Below are 19,742 nucleotides of genomic sequence, written 5' to 3' on the forward strand. Positions count from 1 at the left end.
TGAGGGAAAGAGAGATGGGGAGAAGCTGATGACATTGAAAGAGGAAAAAAACCCCATAATTTTCCCATTTTATTTCTCCCAGGTTTTTTTTGTGCCCATTTGACCACCATCTACACATCATTGCCAAGTGTTCAACTCACAAAAGAGTAACCTGTCCCAGGAAAACCCAGCCCTCACTCCTGTCCTCTGCTACACTCCACTGGGGATCCATGATAGGAGAGGAACGACACCACAGGATTGGAATTAAGGACCAGGATTTCCTTCATTTTCTGTCATCTAGTGAGAGGCAGTCCAAACAGTAGAGAGCTGCCTTGGTCAAAAACTAAGGTGAAGAGCAGCAGCACATGTGACATGACCACAGTGTCTCAGCAACTTCCACAAACCTGGACTCCCAGCATGGAAGCAAAGGCACTGATCAATAGTAAAACAGACAGTGATGAAACCCTTGGATGTCATAAAGTTGTATAAACACTCGTGGAAGTCACCTGCACTGTATGAGAAGAAACACAGCCCATAGCTCCTCACCCAAAGTCCCCCCCTTCTCCAACCCCGATACCCACATACCAGGTGGCAGATCTCTGCACAGCAGAAGGCAACCTCACCTTTTGTTTTTTATCAGCGCCCCGTTCTGCTGACTCTCATATCTGGAAGCTGCTCCCACACCAGTCCTGACAGACTGCTCTGCAAGCCCTGCTGGCTCAGCCTTGCGGCTCTGCCTGTCCACAAGTGGCCTTTGGCTCGAGAAGCTCCTCTTTGCCAGCTCCCTCTTCTCTCCCAAGCTCCCATTGCCGAGGCCACCCTCCAGCTGGCCTTCACTCTCTGAAACTCCCTCTCGCCTCTCCCGTCGCTCGCTGAAGTCACTGCTTTCAGATGCTGTCTCCCATTCCTCATTGGCATGGTCTGATGAGTTCTGGTAGGACAGCTCAGGAGACCGTCTGCCCGAAATGCTGCTCTTCTCTGCACTGGTCAGCTTGGGTCTTCCAGGCCACTGGCTGGGCAGTAGGCTGGGGCCTCCTTCCTCAGGGTTCCACTGGCCAACTGATTCCCTCTCTTGCCTGAGGCGCCTGAATCGTGGGGGCTTGTCTTGGCGGGGGGGACGCCGCCTCCTGAATGGCCTGTTCTCTATGTTCTCCTGATCTGCTGAGTAATCCTCCTGGAAAAAGTGCCTTTTGTCATCCAGATGACTCTCATCAAAAACCCGGCTGGAGAAGGAATCCACGTGTTTGTAAGAATCCTGAATGTAGTCCCTGTCAGCCTGCTGCCTGCTCCCAAAAGTGTCCGATGGAGAGGTGTGGCTGTACTCCTGCCACCCTGCTCCCCCACTCCTGCCTTGCCACTGGGTGGGCTCCTTACCCATGAACCCCCTTCTCCCATAGCCAGAGTTGCTCAGTCTTGGCGGCAGTGATCTCCCAAAAGCTCTCGGTGCCCTCATCTTAGGATCCAGACTATTGTGCTCATCTGAATAGATTTTGTTGGACCTCCACGACTCTTTGAAGTCTCCCTTTTTTAAATCACTGTCCTCCCGGTCCAGCACGGAGCCTTCATTGCTGTTTTCTGAGCCTCTCTGCCGGCGACGCTTGGGGAGCTCCTCATACTCGGACCCTTCGCTGTGCGTCTCGCTTGCAATGCGGCGCCTTGGCTTGCCCCTGGGGAAGTCCTCTGCCTGGTTGAACTCCCGCAGCCCTCGCCCTCGGCTGCTCCGCTGGTTGTTATAGACCCCCCGGCTGCCCACTACAGTGCCTCGGCCTCGGAAAGTGAACTCTCTGAAGCCTCTCCCTCGCCCACGTCCTTGACCTCTCCCACCGAAGGCTTGCTCCTCATCAATGAAGATCCAGTTGTTTCTTTTGGTGGGAGGGAGATCATCAGATTCTCTGGATAGTTTGTTCTCCCAGGTTCTTTCTGGCTTCTCTTCCTCTTCTTCTTCCTCCTCTTCCTCTTGAGATTTCTCAGCCTCTCGAGCAAGGGTGGCTTGGGAAGAACCTTTATCATCCGGCACATAACGTGTGGAGTTCACTAAGGCTGCAGAATCATCTGACTCATTTTCTACTTTCTGAACAGCTGCCTTCTCCTTCAGAAGGCGCGAAGTGTCCTCTCCTTCAAGCTTAACCTTCTCCATCTCCTTCTCCTTCTCCTCCACCTTGAGGGCTTTCAGGACTGGTTTTTTAATTGGGCCCGATCGCCGCGTCCTCCCCATTTGCTCCTGGTGCTGACCACTGGTGGTGCGGTTCTCAGGAGCCCACTCTGTTGTCTCTTCTGTGGGCTGTTTGGTATTAGCTCCTTCTTTCTTCCATGGGTCAGCACTGAATGACTGCTCATCCCCGGGCGCTTCTTCAGCAGCATCTGCTGCAGTCTCTGCAGGTTTCTGATGGTGGTTGATATCCCAGCCATTGTACTCAGGCTTCTTCTCTGCTTGGATAAAATCAGGCTCCAGGGGTGAACAGCTCAAGTTTGCATGGCGGTTCCCAGCAGGACAGGTTTCCTGCACCGTCTCCTGATGCTGAAACAACAGATCTTGGCCTATCCTCTGAGAAGGCAGACAGCTGTCAAAGTCTGCTTGGGCCTTCTTGTCAAAAGCATTCAAGTACTCCTCCCCTCTGTCCTCAAAGAGATCTCGCTGGGTGCTCAGACTCTCCTGCCTTCCAGGAGCAGCAGAGTAACTGTCATTCCTGAGGAGGAAACAAACAGCAAACAAAAGAGTCAGCTAACGCAAAGCACAACATGTCTCCAAGGGCCTAGGCTGGGCACAAGAGGTGGAAACAAATAAATCAGTTGGTGTTTGTTCTAAATCACGAGGCAATAGGCCTATAAATACCTGAATGCTGGGCATATGTGCTATGGCCCCAGGCTGTACTGCCTGGTTTGTCTAATCAATGGATGATGAAAAAAGCAGCTCCTATCATGGGCAAACTTAAGAAATAAAGGGAGATTCAGCCTCCAACATATGTGGAGATCTGAAAACAAGGAATTGGTCACATAAAGTCCCAAAGAATTCAGAGACAAACTAGAAAATATCAGAACTTTTAACTCAGTTTTCTGTAATTACCCACATGGGTGACAAGAGCCTTTTTCTTACTGAACAGACTTCCAAGCTGGTCAGCCTAGACTGACATTAGATAGAAAAACTCTGAACAGCTCATTTAAAGCACCTTCATGACATAACACACTCAAGAGTGTACAGATGCTACCAGATCAGTACCTTGGTCTATTCAGAGATATCTTTTGGGTCAACTTTACACTTCCCTTTCAGCAGGGGATGACTTACAGCATCATCTCCCATCACATCATGTGTAAGGACAAGGGTGTTCTGCACTCACCTGGCATGCAGCCCCTCCATGGTGATGCTGTCAGCCTGTTTTTGATGTGACAGGGAGTACCCTTTACTCTGCAGGGATGTGTAGCTCTCCTGGCCCCACACTGGCACAGAGTCCAAGGGAGCAGTTTTCCTTTCTGCTGTCCCTGCCTGGCAGTTCTGTTCTTCAGATCGACAGCTGCTCCCACCGATGGAGTCCTGCTGAATCATGGGCTTCATAATTCCTGGTCAAGACAGAGTTCACACCATTAACACTAGGATCTCAAAGCCAAGAAGAATTAACAATCCACAGCTAGCCTGACTCCCCTTCCTTCCAGGGCAGCAGGTGACTGCAGCCATGGAAACCTTTCTGACAGAGGGGAGGTTGTGCTTGGGAAATACACAGCTGGGAAATACACCTGGAGTGATAAAGAAGGTGACACAGCTTTCAGAACACTACACGCCATCATTGCCTTGGAAGCAAGCAGGTGTATGGACACAAACCACAAACTCAAGGAAATGGTTTATACATCCTGATGTTTACAGTCACACCTCTGAAGATCAATAACAACATAGGAAGGTGCTAGAAGCACACAGCTCAGGAACTACAGGATCCCAGTTCTCAAAGAGGGTCTATTAAGATTTCACATGTTTACAGTAACTCCCTATCTGATCCTTCTTTAACGGGCAAGATCTGCTTTTACACCTCCAAGGCTCCATAGCTGTTAGGGAAGATCTCCCACTGCAGTGCAGAAGATGGACAGGCAGGTGCCCTCCCTCCCAACCTTCTCCATCCCCTTAACCAGCTCTCACTGCAATCAACCCTTTCTCATTCCTACAGAAGGTCAACCACAGGCAGCCAGAATTTAAAGTCTGGATGGAGGTAAGGTGGCTGAAGTACAGCGACCTTCCAGACATGGATCAACAAAACAGCATGATAAAGGAAAACACCTTACCTGAAGGGTGAAGGGCTGAAGGGTAGAAATCCACAGGGGTGCGACTCTGGGCCATGCGAGGGTCCATGTAAGAGGGCATCATCATCCAGCGAGGATCAAAGCCAAGCATCTGGGGGTGCGGCGGGTAGAAGGTCCGCTGCGGATGGGAATGGGACGGGGGAGGATAGATCTGCCGCTGCTGCCAGTGCTGCATCTTGTACAGCTGCTCCTGCAGGGAAGAGGATGAGCTGTTTGACATGAATGGTCACAGTGCCAGGAATTGCATTTAAAAACCAGCCAGGCAAAGGAAAACACATTCCATGTATTAGAGTCTCAAAAACAGATCAGATGGGAGGGTAGAGAAGATAAAGGGCAACTCTCTACCAGCTGGGAATGTGGCAGTAGTTGTTATTCTCTGAATACCCAGAACAGCCAAAATATGTTGCAGCCAGAATATCACACCTCCATAGGCCAGGAAATGTGGCCAAATGCAAGGGATCAGCTTCAAGCCCAGAGTCTGCACTTTCTTAATGCTTCTATGAAACGCAGGACAGGTTCCTGTCAAAGAATTTCCTAATTGGAACCAAATACTTCAGAACACGCTGCTCTTTAGAGGAAATGCAATTGTAAGTTATTTAGTGTGCGCGTATATTAGTGCTACTCACGTTAGCCAAACAGATTAGATAAGAACAACCTGAAGTCAATTAAGAGAGCTATTAATAATTTATAGTATTTCCCCTGCATCCTCCAGAGACAAGCTGACACTTTAAGGTTGTTTCCCATCTTCTGCATGACCGACAACTGTCATGATCATAATCTGATTTGACATTTAATTGTTGCTAAGGTCCAAGAATCACCTATATCTGAAGGGAGTTTTACGTACCAAAGTTTTCAAAAGGTAAAGAGTTCCCATTAACATGAAATACACCATCAATTCTTACTGAGCTTACAGCAGTGTCAGACACTGTAACTGTTCATCAAGAAAGACAATCCCCTACTGCAGAGCCAGAGAGACATCCTTAAATCTGAAGCTTACACATCATTACAGCAAGAAACTCAGATAAATGCAAAGATTGTATCTGAGTTATCTAGTGCTCTAGTACCTTAGAGACAATATTTCATTAATGATACCAACACTAGTATTTATTTTGTTCTTATCATGGAACCATTGCGACCAAAGCAGCAATACAAACCAGTCAAAATACAAACTACCTCATACATACTAATGCCACAGAGGGTAAGAGAAAATAAAATGAAAATTTCATGTTCTTCCAGTAGCAATGACCTGTGGAATTACCAGCATGGCAGCAGAGACATCCAATTCTTTTTAGTTTAAAAGCATCTCTTTCAAAGAGTAACATCAGCAGCGTTTGCTGCCGTGCATTTGAATCATGAAAATGTCAACTGCCGAGTAACAAGCACAGGGGAACATCCATAAAAGAGCAATTACTGAGCTTCCAAGCAAAAGCCAAATGTGAGCTCCTCATTATGGTTTGCAGCAGCATTGATTATATCACATTTCAAGTGGTTATTCTATGAAGAATGGCAATTAACTTTGCACTATTTCAAGCCTGAATATTCTGTCCCTTAGTCTAAGGAGGCTCACTGCCTCTGGAAAAAGAGCTGAAGAGCATGGATGGCCCATACAGCACTGTAAGACCAGGCAAGATGCAAGATATACAGCAGTTCAGGCTGATCTCTCAGAGGTCCAGAAGGGAGTTTTCAATGACATAAAAAAGAAACAGCCAAGACCAAACATATTTATGGTGCAACAAAAATAAAGATCTGAAAGAGCCTCACAGATAAAACTTGGGTAAGCAGAAAATGAGAGCAGATGTAAAGGACCAGCTCCCTGCCAAGGCAGGAGGTAGAATGGGAACGTGCCGCTTCACTGTGCTCACATTCTGTCCCAAAGCAGCCCAAACTCCTGCCAACCTGAGCACAGTTTGCCCCTGGCAAGCAAATGGCTCCTCATATCTAACAGAGTTAGGGCACAGCAAGTGCAAAGCGGAATGGAAGGAGCTCATTCCCAAAGGTCTTCCTTTCCCTGGGCCTGTATGTTCAGCTCCTCACTGCAGCAGTCAAGAACAGTGGCTCTCATCTCGTGCCACGGGAGTAAGAACAGATGTTCAGCAGGTTCACTACCAGCCAAAGACATGAGACTCCACTCGATCAGGCCTACAGCAAGGACCAAGACAGGCATATGGGAAGGGGACCATAACCCCAGCTTCTCCTGCACACACACATTTGCAAACCAGAGCTCTGCTACAAATCACATAGTCCCTAAGATCTCACACTGTGAGGAGACACCCAGACAACCATGTAAGACAAGTCAACATTTCTGACAGCAGCAACTATTTTTCTCCCAAGCAAACCTGGGACAAACCTGGCCTGCCCATGCCTCTCCCCAGCCACAGAAAGACCTAACCACGACAGCTCCAGCATCACAGGGTGCACGAAGAATTCCCATAACTCATGTAGAGTCCTTTTACCCATCAGACAGGAGGATGCACCTGTAATCTAAAGTACCGAAAAAGACCACCATTTATCACCTCTCAGCCCGAAGACAGTTGGTTAATTGGGCCTGATGGTGTTGAGAATCAAACAAATGCAATGGTTTGGTGGGAGTCCAAAGGAAGAGGGGTGGTAATGTCATATCTATTACCTGCTGCTGTTGCTGCTGCTGCTGCCTCTGGAACCGCGGGGGAAGAGACTTCTGGTATTTGCTGAACTCCTGTGCTGGAGAGGGAGCTTCTCTGAGCTCCTCCTCACTGCTGCTTTGGGCTGCTGCTGGTGGGGCAGGCGTCTCCTCTTCCACATAGCCAACAGAGGCCTCTTGTGTGTGAAACTCAGGGGATCCTGCAGAGAAGAAAATAAACCTTGAAGATCCCTGTTTATGCCAGGGCTTGTGAGTGCACCACCACATCACAATATACATGGGTGAGGGCATGTCCTAACTGCATTACTTGGCTGAACTTTATTACAACCATATATAGCACATTACAATCTCTCTGACTTGCTTTGACAGCTCTAGAAGGCTTTGTCCATCTTATTTTTAGTGATAAATAGGATTTATCAACCTTCTGCTTAAGCACTGAGGGGGTTAACCAAGTCTCTTTCCCCTCTTATTCCTTAAACCTGCAAGCACTTACTGATAAAGATTTTCTGACCTGGGGCCCAGAAGCTCTCTCAGTATCATCATCCAATCACAAGAAGATCAAGAGGCCCATTCCAATGAGGTCTCTACTAGCACAGCTGACTGAGCATACATAGAGGCAACTGAAGAAGTCTGCACTTGTTTTAACTGGACTTTTTAAATAAACCTTCATCACCAATCCAAAATACTCTGCAGAGTACATGAAGCAACTGATCTCAAGTGCAAATGAGGTACCCTCCAAACACTCTCTCCCAGGACCTCCCTGACACTTCAGGTGAGACTGGCACAACACAAAAAGGCAGTTCTCAGGATGTGAGACAAGCAATGTTTCTGTACCTCTACGGAAAGCAGGACCGTTCTCTTGCACAGCATTTTTCTCCGTGCTTGCTGGTCTCACGTCTTCATTCTCTGGGTGTTTCTGGGTCTCCCCACTCTTCTGAGCCAGTTTGCACTTCTGATCAAGTTGCTTCAGCTTTGCAGCACAGGCTGCCAGACGCTCTTCCCTGGCTCGCCGCTCCTCCTCCTCCCGCCGCCTCCTGGCTCTCTCAACAGCCTCAGAGATCTCAGAGTGCACAAACTTTTGTCTCAGTGGCACCTTCTCTTCTTTATTATCCTCGAGGGATTGCTGTCTGAGAACATTTCCCACTGTGGGTTTCTGCCAAAGGAAAAACATTCCTCAATGAGTACAACCCAAATTTCTCCTGTACCTTCAGCTTTGCATCACACTGAGGAACTCCCCTCCTATTCTCATGCATGCAAATCCCCCTTTTGGTGGGGGGAGTTATTTCTATCTGATTTAATAGCTCCATATTCTCCCTGCAGCAATGCGTTTCATTCAGTGGCACAAATCCACTCACAGGAGTTCAAGCTACCTGGTATTCAGATGAAGAGCTCCAGCCATTCAGCTTCCTCAGAGGCTGCTGTGAATCCTGCCCTTTCCGGACTGACCGGGACAAGCCAACCGTGTCGTTCCAATTCTTTCCTTCCTCCAAGGTGTGTTTGACATCTGCACTGTCTGCAGAGCTCAGGGACAACTGTCGCTGCCTTCTGGGATCCCAGCTGTTCCTGTAATATAAACAGCTTTGCTATTACACTTGTTACTTGCCTCAAAAAGCACTTCCACTCTTATCAAGTGGCAAAGACATCTGACTGTAGCAGAAAGGAAAGATCAAAAACCCACCAGAACAAGCAATATGGTTTTCCTCCTAAGGAGCATAAGGAGTAACACCACTACTGGGAAGAGGAAAAAAGCCTGGCATCCTGACACTCAGCATCAAGACCTATGCACATCCTTAGAGCCCATTCACGACAATGGCCAGTGGAATCAACAAAGTTACAGTACGAATCAGAGAGGATCAAGCCTCAACATTTACAACGAGATTTAAGAAGATCCTGGTATTGTTTACTTTTACTGAAACAACCACAGGTGCAAATACAGCCCCTTCTTACCACTTCTGTCGTCCATCTTTAGCAAGAGGTTCTTCCTCTTCCTCATCTTCACTAAACTTCAGTTTCTCGGAGTAATCCACTTCTTCATGAATGCCTACAAAAGCAGGATTGGAGAAAGGATATATGAGAGAAAACAGGTCCTTTGTCCTGATAAAGCTTATGCCCCCTCTGACACAGGCTTGACATAAGCTACTTGAAAAGCCAAATGTCCAGCACTGGAAATGATGCAAGTAGTGTGAACCTACACTGCTCAACAGCTGAACTGGTCCCAGAAGAGGAGCAGCAAACAGTCTGGGAACGGGGGCTGAAAATGAGACAGCCACCAAGCGAGACTGTGGTTAAGTGGATACTTAACGCCCAGACTGAAAAGGTAGGACTAACTATCCTTCCATGTAGCCATACTGCTATCCTCCTGTTTGGTGTTTTCAGTTTTTAGGAGTCTTCAGATCCAATTCCTTGAGCACAGTGTGATGGAAAGGATCGGAAGGATCCATTGTGTCATCATTTACACCAATAGCTATTTCACAACTACACACACCACTCTTTGCTTGCCCTCCTTCTGGGGCAGTGAAACAGAGCCACCAGAATATATATATCCTGGCTATTTTATGCTTCAGGGAAGAGTAACTACTTCACCTCCTAAGCTGTTGCCTGAAGCTGTAGAATGGAAGCACTTTACCTGCCCATCCATCGTCTGCATCATTGTCTAGTTCATCCAGCCCCTTTAGGTTCTCTGCATTGATAATGGTGGGCCGAGGTGCTCTCTCCATCTGCTGCCGAACCGGACGTGTCGGGCGGGACAGGCTGGGCCTGTTCTCTTTTCTACAGGGAAATGCAAAAACATGGTTAGAAACAGCAAACAGTAAAGAAAAGAATGTAGAGCCGAGTCTGTAGCAGTCAATCAGTCCTTTTCTACCACACACTTATATACAACCTCCAACCTTCTCTCCCTGTCCAAAGCTTTTTTTCCCCTCTTGCCTACCTGGTACCCACTTTCTAGGGCTGACAGATGAGAGCTCCCGCCCTTCCAGTCCAGAATCATACACAACTACTTCTCTTGTCCACTGCTCTTCAGACACACAGTGATTACAGTACTGCAACATTTCAGGTGCTACAGCAGATGAAGCAAAGTACTACTTCTTTAGCTAAAAGATCAGGTTTCATCTGTGGCTGTCTGCTGCTTCACCTACACAACCGAATCCTTGGCCCAAACACTTGCATAGTTTAAGGTTCATTCACCACCCTGAATCTGCCCCTCAAGTGGGATGGTCACAGCAGCCTTACCCATCCTGGTCATTCATCTGGTACTGTCTGAAAGGTACCCGAGGCTCAAGCCGAAGCTGAGGAACAGGGAAAGACCCTCGGTCCAGCGATGCAGGGGTCTCAGACGGCTGTTGCGGACACATCTGGAACAAGGCAAAGCAGGTTAGCCTGTTTTTTCTCCTTGCCACATGAAGGCTTTCCCAGATTAGGTTACAACCTGAGCATGGTAGCTGCACCCACACAAAGGGAAACCAAACTCTTCACATCTGGCTGCCTAACATGCCACATGCTAACGGTTACCCTCACCAGCTATGGGGGGAAAGCAGTAACTTTTCCTTGGGCTGAGCACGGCTGTGTTACACTACTCCAGCTTGAAAGCACAAGTATGCAACAACAGAAGCTAAAAATAGATCAAGAGGGATCCCTGAGCAAGCCACTGAACCAACTGAACATCGCAGACAACTTCCTCAACCCCCACACACATTTCAATGAGGACATTACAGCTGTGGGGAAAGAACAACTTACAAAAGCAGGTAGCATGTCATGGTAAGTAGGTGGCTGGTAGACATTCCCCATGAATTGTGAAGCCCCTTTGCGGACAGGCTGAGCTGGGCGGAGAGACGGCTCCTTTGGATCGCTGGCACTCACTGAGGAGGGGGCTCCGTCTCCGGTGCTGGGGGTCTTGCTGCCCAGCTCAGCAGGGGAGGCGGTCAGAGACGTGGCAGAGGTTATGTTCCTCCCACCGCCCTCCCTCCAACTGGTGACATCTGGAAGGGAGGTGGTAATTATGTTAGCATTTGTAAATGCAGAGAGTTACTCCAGCAGAAAGTCTTGAAACTCAAATACTCCAGGTCAAGCCTTAATGTAGAAGAACACCAGGGACCAAGGAAAATTTCTCAATGTGTTTATTTTCCAAAGTGTAGCAGCATCAGCTGTTACTAAGTAATTGCTGCACCAGTGGTGTCCTTGTTTGTCAGTAAGACTGAATTCCAACCAACTCTGCATCTCCACAGCTCTAACCCTGCAGAAGGCCAATGAGATCATGCACAAACACTCCGAGAAGCCACATTACACCACCCACCCATTTCACTTGTGACTCCCTTAGCCCAGGGGCAAAGGGTCTGCCTTTGCAACAACACTCAGCAACTTTCGTTAAACAATGCAGTAGATGACACTCCATGCTCAGCTGTCTGGACCACAGAACTCAGGCAGAGAACATCAGCACTGCAAGTGAATCTGGGGTCATTTGATAAGCAGCTGGACACATGTGAGCTCATAAAAAGATAAAGGTGAGTATCTGATACTATCCTGACCTGGCATCCCACTGCCCAAAACAGTCTATGGGGTTATGAGCCGGGGTAAGGCAGAAAGACAAATGCACTGACTTACTCTGGGGGCGGAGGCTTGGTCCTGGCCCATACGACGGATCTAAGGCGCCCTTTTCTTTGCCAACCTTGTCCTGCTCGCCAGCTGCTTTCAGCGTCGGAAATTCCTCGGGAGAGAAGGATAACAGTCGGCTTGAGGCCCTTGAACCTGTCAGACAAGTAAGTGTGGGACTCAGAGCAGATCCTTCCACTTTTTCAATTCTCTTACGAGATCAGCTTGGAAACTTGTTTCCAGAGAATCTGAATCTCCATCATATTTAAACCTCAATTACTATCATAGCAGCACCTCAGCTCACATCCAAAACACTCTGAGACACTGTCACCAACACAACACAACAACACGTCCTCACCCAGTACTCCCGCACTTTTTAACTTGGGATCTTCATTTAAATTCGCACATACAGCAGTCAGAGTAAACTTTCTCAGTGTCCAATTGTTCTTTTAAAGTACAAAATTCAGACTGAGGCAGAGACATAAATTCTGCAAGCTCCCTTAGAGCTGACACCTCTTACCAAGTATTTGACATTTCAGACTCTTTCTGCTCTGATCTCACTCTAAGGGAAGGCTATTGTTAGGATTTCTGGCGACATACTCAGTGAAAGACCACAGGTAAGGCCTGAGAGCTGTGTGCTCTATCCCACTCTTCCCTGCTCCAGCAGTTTTAAGATGCAGATCACTGGCCAGATCAGATCAGCTTCATTTCTGGTCACTGGCAAAGTGTCTTGCTGAGTCATCAGCCACCCCAGAATGACAGCTTTCTGTCAATGCTAAAGATCTGCCAGTGCCTGGAAAACAAACCACAGCAATTCTCCTAAAGCTGTTGGCAAGGTAACACTGAATAAAAGGAAATTGTCAGCATTACTGCACTACTAAGGATTTAAAAGACTCCTTTTCTGAGAACTGTTTCTTGGTGTTACTTGGCCAATTCTCTTTCTAAAAAGGGCATTTCAGAATTGCCAGGTTGGAAGTACCAGCAATGAGTACTGAAAACCTGGCAGAAGAGTCTCACTTCTTTATCCCTCCTTGCCCTAAAACATCAACGCTTCTTGAAGTCATTTCACTTTCTGGAACTTGCTCACTACACAAGAGCTCCCACCTCAGTATTTCCAGGGAAGACACTGGAACTGCTGCATGTTACATCTTCAAATATTTCAGAATGATGAGAATACACAAGGATGACATTTCTCAAACACACCACAAAACATCTGAGATGTGTCAGGAATTATGATTTCTACTGCATTATTCTAGAGAACTAGAACAGCAATGAAAGTACCGACAACGTGTCCTTCAGAGGAGGCTTCCACCCCCAAGTAAGGCTGCACAATGTAACAACTGTTAATGCACAGGCATTAACAATTTGCACTCTAATCCATGGTAGTATCACACTGATAAAACTTCGGTGCATCTTTCTCTCCAAATGCCCCCTTATACAGAAGACACTGGCACGGAGCAGTTCATGATTACAAGACCACACTTCATGATATGCCCTCCAAGAAAGATTTTACAGCAGTAATACCTAAAAGAGAGCAAAATGCAAAGGACCTTCCTCTTTGCCAATAATATCAGAAATCACTGTATTAGCTTAGAAGGAAAAGCAATTCTTCAATGCCACTGGAGATGAGGTGTGAGGAGATGGGATGGCCTAGAGAAGTCCTTTCACCCAGATTTCTGATGCTTCTGTGATTCAATCGCCTTCTAATTAAGCTGCTCTTAGCCACATATGCAACTCTTTCCTTGGGTTGAGAACTCTATATTGATACATGTGACCTAGAATGAGTTTTCAAAAAATCTTTTGAAATCCCATCACGTAACAACATTCTTAAAACTGTAGGAGGTACACACACAGCAAGTGTCTCAGAAGTACCAATTAACCAAACAAGACACAGTCTTTGCACTGGCCACCAACCTCAGGCAAGCACAGGTCTCTGCTTTAACATTTAGCCTTTCAGAAACACCTTCTCATTAAGAGACTTGTCTCTTAATTATCCCTCATTAAGGACAGGCTTGTCCCCTTCAATTCTGCAATCTGCAGCTCTCTCAATTCTTTCAAATCTCTGCAGTTTCATTCAACAACTGAATGGTGTCAGGTCTGTTCACATTAAACCAGTGGAACTGAGCTGATATTCTCACTACAGTTTTAATGGTAGTACTCAGTGCAGCTGGAAACCACCTCCTGTGTGGAAATGGATGCATGTGAAGACAAGTAAACTCCCAATTTCTGCTAACACTGCTTTAGGATCCTGAGTCAAGCAGAACCCATTAGCAGCACAGTTACCCAGGGAGATTTAACAGAAAAGTCACAGCCAAGGCACAGGCAAGTGCATCCTGCAACAGCTCCAATGCCACCTCCACCCACTGACACTGGACCAGGGATGCTGTGTGCAGCTTCCCTGAGCATTATCATTACAGCCTCACCTTTGACCACCTAATTAGGTGAAACTCCCGGCGCTACTAGCCACAGAGATGCCTGTATTTCCAGTCTGCAATGACCTCCCCTTTTCTTCTAAACCAATCACTTCACTCTTCCACTCTGCTTTCTGCACTTTTACTACATGCTGCTCTGGGATGATGGAAGATGCTCAAGAAGGGGCAAGTGTTTCCCTTCTCCTCCAGAACCTTCAACTTCCAGAACTCCCTGCTGCTTCCCAAGTGCACGAATAATGCTGGTTCAAGGAGGTGAATAAACACACCCTGTTCAAGCTATGCCTTGCAGTGGCAGACTTGGACAGATGCAGCTGCATCACTCCAGCCAACACACCACACAGATTGAAAACAAGACTCATACGGCCTCACTGCAGTGTAACCAAGACAGCTGTGTCACCATTCCACACCGGTTCAGACAGAGAAGGCAGAAAGAAATGGAGTTCACTCCATCTCATGCCTATCTGGGAGATGCAAGGAATATCCAGCTCCATTTTTGTTTATCATACTCACCACCTTCTTGTCCTGCTGGCTTTCCATTCAGCTGTGCCCATGACTTTGGTCCACCTGGCACTGAATTTGTACTCTGAAAACAAACACAAACAAACCCCAACATCCACAGATCAGTGAAGTCTCATGACTGTTTCTCATCTCCTCTCATCTTCATCAACTATTTCCTCAGAACATTCTTCTTGCTTTCCTTCCTCTAATCAAGCTTTCCCTTTGCTTTGTTGCATTTTCCCATATGGTTCCTCTTAATATTCTAGATTTGTTTCACACTACACCTCATTTCTCTTCAAAATGTAACTCCTGTCCTGATTTACCTGAACCTCACGGTATGGGAATTTTTTTAGACTAAAAGTGTGAAATCTGCAGCACAGAGGGGCCAAGTCCCTGCAATCTCTGGGGCAGCTTTTTCCCTTGCCAGTAGCCTTTTCAGATCCTGACACTGGCTACTTCTTACACATGACCAGATCTCTTCTTATCAAGTCTCATCAGGCTGGGAACAAGAGCTGTATCTGTTGTCACCAAGCAACACTTGAATTAGACTCAAAGTAAAATAGCTTAGAAGTGCTAACCAGCCATCCCACATTCCAGCCATTCTTTCGAGACTGAAGCTAGACTTCCTGCACACACTTGAAAAGGTACAGAGGTAACCTGTACAGAATTATACTTTTAACTGCAGCACAGCATTCCTGGGGCACAATGATTTGGAGTCAAGACAGTCAATTCTACAAGAATTGATTATATAGGAGCTGTTGTGTAAATTGCAGCCTGATGATTCTTACACAGACAATTAAAGACAACCCTCAAGCTGTGTGGGGACAGAGGAAGCAGAGTGGCAGTCACAATGCCTGCACCTACCTCCTGACTGATTGACTGTGTCGGCTTCTGTAAATTGGAGACAGATTTCTGCAAACCCTGCTGCGGCAGCGACTCCTGCAGCTGTGCAGCCGTCACACTGGAACTGCAGAAAGACAGCAGAGGGGAGATCAAAGGGGAAGGAAAGCAAGAAGACAGACAACTCTGGCAATATGGCAGCTGCTGAAAGATCAAGGTAACACATTGGCTCTATGCTGGCACAGACAACACAGAACTGATCACTCTAACTGATCACTCCGACACACAGCACAGCAGTGCACAACTGCTGCTGCTTGCCTGACAAAACATAGCTCTACCCACCTCTTTTGGTCTGGCTGATCCTGCTTGTTTGCCCATCCTGTACCGTCCTTGGGTACTATAATAATGTTGGGGTCGTTTCCTTTGTTCTCAGACTTCAAGCTAGGCAGGTTTGCAGGAGGTGGCATGCGCCGGGCAGCAGCAACTTTCCCAAGACTCTGTAAGCCATGTCTAGGAATAACTAGTGAGAAAGGAACAACGGCAGGTCAGAGAGGGCTATATCCTGCTAAATAAGTAACATTAATTAGTGGCTGGGTGCTGTCCCAACAGAACTGTATGGCAAACTGCTGCCATGTGAACATACAGATCATCTCCCACAGGACCACGGCGAAGCAGCATTTGCCATAGCAGCTGGGTAGCAGGCAGCCTCTGAACAGTCACGAGGGAGAGAGAAGTAATTCTCCCAAACAGAAAATACCCACAGAGTCTTTTAGCTACCTGAGAAAATATTCCTCTTCCATTTCACCAAGACGGAGCAGCATTTTCCTTTCACAGCTTGGGGAAACACCCACCTCTTGGCAGACAGACTTTGGTAATCCAACCCAGGAGTCCTGAGGTCTCCATTTTCTAACTCTAGCCACCAGGTCACATTTATTAAGATGGTATTTTATGCTCTTTGGTTTTCTACACCAAATCCAGAGGCAGTCCAGTCAGTGTTTATACATTTTGATCTGATCACCTACTTTTGGTCACATCTCCACTACAAAACTAACTCATGTTCTTCTCCAGAGCCCTTCAGTCCTCCACTCTCACCTCACAAAAGGTCTGACAACTTAAGGCCCTTCACTCAGCTTAGCTGCCTTGTCTTGGTAAGGCTTTGAATCAAGTTTGCAACCTGATCACTTTGCAGCAAGGACACAGGTTAAATGAAAGGACCTACAGTCCCCCAGCTCTTTTGCTGTAATTCCTCCTCCATGCCTCTACAATAAGAGCAGCACAAAGAACCACAGACATTTTCCTTGAAACCCTAATGAAACACAGGCTCAAACACCAGCACAAACAGCTCTGCAGCTCAGCTGCTTCCCACTGGGCATCCTACCCACAGGGCCTGAATTAGCTCTGCAACAACCCTCCTGGAAGCCACCAAAAGGAGCTTTCTGAAGGCATTTCTTACCTGTAGTTCTGATAGCTTCTATTGACTTTCCTTTATACTTATCAAACAGGCTGAGAGTCGAGTACTTGCTTTTCCCATCCTTTCCCTTGGTTATTTGCCCCAAACGATCGGACATTGCGATGAAATGTCATCTAGTAAGGAAATTGCTCTGCGCCGCTCCCGATCTGCCTTTAAGGAAAGAGAACCCGGGAAACACCAAATGGGTTATTTAGCTTCAGACAAGTAAAAAGTAAATCACACATAACTGCTAGAACTGCAGATACCCAGCGAGCAGACAAACTAAGGTACAAGGTTTTAACCCTCTTTAGTCACAAGAAGCTTGTGGGACTTAAGATTCCTACACTGAAAAGAACTGCAGGAACACACTTCTCACAGCATCTCTTCCTTTTCCTGTCACTCCAGTGCTGAAAGAGGTAAGCTTCCTGAAGTATGAGAATACAAGAGAGGGTGGTCAACATAGTCTTTGCTTTAAAAGAAGTCTAACAATAAGCAGCTACACACAAGGATTCCTAAACACAAGTGACAGGAAAGCACTGGATCTTACACCATACTGGAATTTATCATTGGGTTTCCCAGTAAAGCACTGGTAGCCAGGTCTGTAACGTTCAGGATTACAGTCCCACACTGGCCACAGCTAATGACTCATACCAGCAATTAATGCTTTGAAAGCACCACCTGAAGGCAACAGAATCATTTCTTCAAATTCCCTTTTCCCATCTGCTGGCCATGAGACAGAGTGAAGGAGTCCAAAAGCCCTGCTCAAATTAAACAGGTTCAGATTCTTGAACCTGTGGCTTCAGCAGATCTACTATGAATCCTGAAAACACTTGATAAAAGAAAGAGATTACATCTCTGTTGCTGGCACCTTCAACACCTTTTTTAGCTATAAACACACTTTTCACAATGGATGTGGTTTGTTAATTTTTCACTCTGATCTTTTTGCTGGCACAACATGCTGTGATTAACACCCTTCACGCTGTCAGCGTCTTTACTTTCAACTTCTGGCTCTTAGATTGAGACAAAGCTGAAACACGGGGAACACACCCCCTAGGTCAGCTTTTATGTCAGAAAATAAACTTTGTTTACTCTCAACGGATCTTTCTCTCATTTTTCTCACATCTAGAGGCTCCACCTAACCTTTTCACACATCATTTAGACTTCCAGATTTCTTGTTGCAAAGCCTCCACTTCGAGCCTAGAACTGCTGGCAGTTTTATTATGTTAGATCAGAGACCATCTGCTAGATCCCATCTTAAGGCTGCAACTTCTGCTGGAGTAACACAATTATATATATATGTATCAATATATATCAGACCTTCCCACCCTTCACCCTTTCTAAAACTCATCCAGCTGAAAGCAAGTTTTAAATGCAGTCAGAATCACTCTCTGAAAGAAAGGGTATCTGAGCAGAGGCTACAAGTTCCACCAGCAATGCCTTCTCAAAAGCGATTTCCAGGTAAGAGGATTAGCCCACCACACATTATGTACACAATAAAGCACAGACCACAAACGTTGGATACAGACAGTTTTGAGAATGTATCTGGAAATAGGTGAATAAAGCTTATCTAAAGGCTGCTGCCAGGGGGGCAAGTTTCTGACCAATAAAGCTGGCACCATTCTTGCATTGCAGGATTTGTATCAGGTCTGGCAGGAGCAAGAAGCCGTGGACTCTGTGTGCTACAGCAAGCAGCATGGTCAAGGATAAGGGAAGAAAAACATTTTCTGTCACTCAGTAACAGCATCCACAAGATGGTTGGGGGAAAACACCAGACTCCAAAAGAAGCCTCTCACAGCCACCTTTGTTGGACCCCCACACAGGGCCACAGCACAAAGGCTTGCAGGGGCAACAAGGCTGGCCAGCGTTCTTGAGGCACCTTTTCCTGCAGAGTAACAAACAGATCTTGGCTCCAATCTGTTTCACTCTTTGCTCAGATGGTCACTGTGTGCCAAAGAAAACAACAGCTCCTCCCACACTTGCCCATTTCCACTGTATGTTATTAGTAGGACAGACATAAAAGAGAAAGGGAGAAAAACCCACTGATTAGCATGGACTTGGCAGGAAAGCAGAAGCTGGGCTGAGAACAATGACCTGTTTGAGCTGGCAGAGTCGTGGGGAGCCCCGGAGCAGAGCGAATAGCAGTGGGTGCTGCATGCCAGCCTGCAGCTGCACTGGCAGGAGCACAGCCACCAGGTCCTACAGGTTCACAGAGGGAGCATGGCTCAGGGTCTATCCACATCACCTAAGTCCTGTACCTGCCTCGCACAATCCTAAGCAACAAAACTCACTGTGAGGTTTACAAAACCCAAACCAGTCAAAATAAGTCAACATCAGGAAAAATGAAAGGAGCTACCACATCACGTTCAGGACTTAAGTCAGGTAATAGAAAATCCCCAAGTTCCGGAAAGCCAGCATGTGAACAGCATGGAGCAGAATGCTGCCAAAGAGAAACCCTGACATCCACTTATGTAACTGGGTCTCAGCTGCCTCTTGATTACATCTTGTATCATTAAAAGGATGCAGGAGGGATAAACAAACACTTCAGAAAAGAGGGGCTGAGGACACTTTGGGATAAAGCCCCCTGTCAAGCTTTCTGGGACAGCCACAACTGCTGTCTGGGTAAGTGAAATTTACTTTGAACTTCTCCAGTGCTTTGAAACTGAAAAGGTGAACACAGCTTTCTGTGTTATGTGTGCGCTCCAAAGGGGAAAATGAGTCCATGGAGAGGTAAGGCAATTTCCATGGGGTCACTGTGCAAAGAGGCTGCAATGCTGCAACCCGCCTGGTTGGAGCCATCCCACAGGCAAGAAGGACCTTGCTGCTGTCTGTCCTTCCTGACAGCAGATCTGAGCTATCCACAGGCATTACGGGCCACGGCTGTCACAACACTGGGCTATTTTCCCATCACACAGTCAAGCAGGGAATCCTGGCAGGGATCATCAAGGTCTTCCAGAGTGAAGCCGTTTCTGATAACATCAAGTTCATTAAGAACGGACCTGCCAGCCTGCACGCTTCTTATTAGGAGAGCTAGAACCAGAAGGCACATGCTAAT

The 19,742-nt window shown here is 46.9% G+C and overlaps 1 protein-coding gene across 19 annotated transcripts in view; it reads right to left on the reverse strand.

Annotated features, from left to right (window-relative positions):
- Positions 1-19,742, reverse strand: part of PRRC2B (proline rich coiled-coil 2B) — a 47,827-nt gene that overhangs the window by 17,538 nt on the left and 10,547 nt on the right. For 17 of the 19 annotated variants that reach the window (XR_013958109.1, XR_013958110.1, XR_013958111.1 and 14 more), the window contains exons 2-16: positions 16,694-16,861; positions 15,583-15,760; positions 15,265-15,367; positions 14,413-14,485; positions 11,483-11,626; positions 10,619-10,860; positions 10,115-10,236; positions 9,510-9,652; positions 8,831-8,924; positions 8,254-8,446; positions 7,718-8,036; positions 6,890-7,083; positions 4,246-4,453; positions 3,315-3,534; positions 603-2,666 (exon numbers count right to left, since the gene is read on the reverse strand). Coding sequence is in view for 16 of the 19 variants with exons in the window: in XM_080630438.1 (XP_080486564.1) it covers positions 603-2,666; positions 3,315-3,534; positions 4,246-4,453; positions 6,890-7,083; positions 7,718-8,036; positions 8,254-8,446; positions 8,831-8,924; positions 9,510-9,652; positions 10,115-10,236; positions 10,619-10,860; positions 11,483-11,626; positions 14,413-14,485; positions 15,265-15,367; positions 15,583-15,760; positions 16,694-16,808 (4,412 nt within the window). In the remaining 3 variants the exon portion in view is untranslated. The remainder of the gene's footprint in view (positions 1-602; positions 2,667-3,314; positions 3,535-4,245; positions 4,454-6,889; positions 7,084-7,717; positions 8,037-8,253; positions 8,447-8,830; positions 8,925-9,509; positions 9,653-10,114; positions 10,237-10,618; positions 10,861-11,482; positions 11,627-14,412; positions 14,486-15,264; positions 15,368-15,582; positions 15,761-16,693; positions 16,862-19,742) is intronic. The other 2 variants (XM_080630437.1, XM_080630430.1) reach the window with 2 other exon arrangements.

The sequence above is a fragment of the Psittacula echo genome (genome assembly GCF_963264785.1).
Source record: "Psittacula echo genome assembly, chromosome: 16".
Taxonomy (NCBI): Eukaryota; Metazoa; Chordata; class Aves; order Psittaciformes; family Psittacidae; genus Psittacula; species Psittacula echo.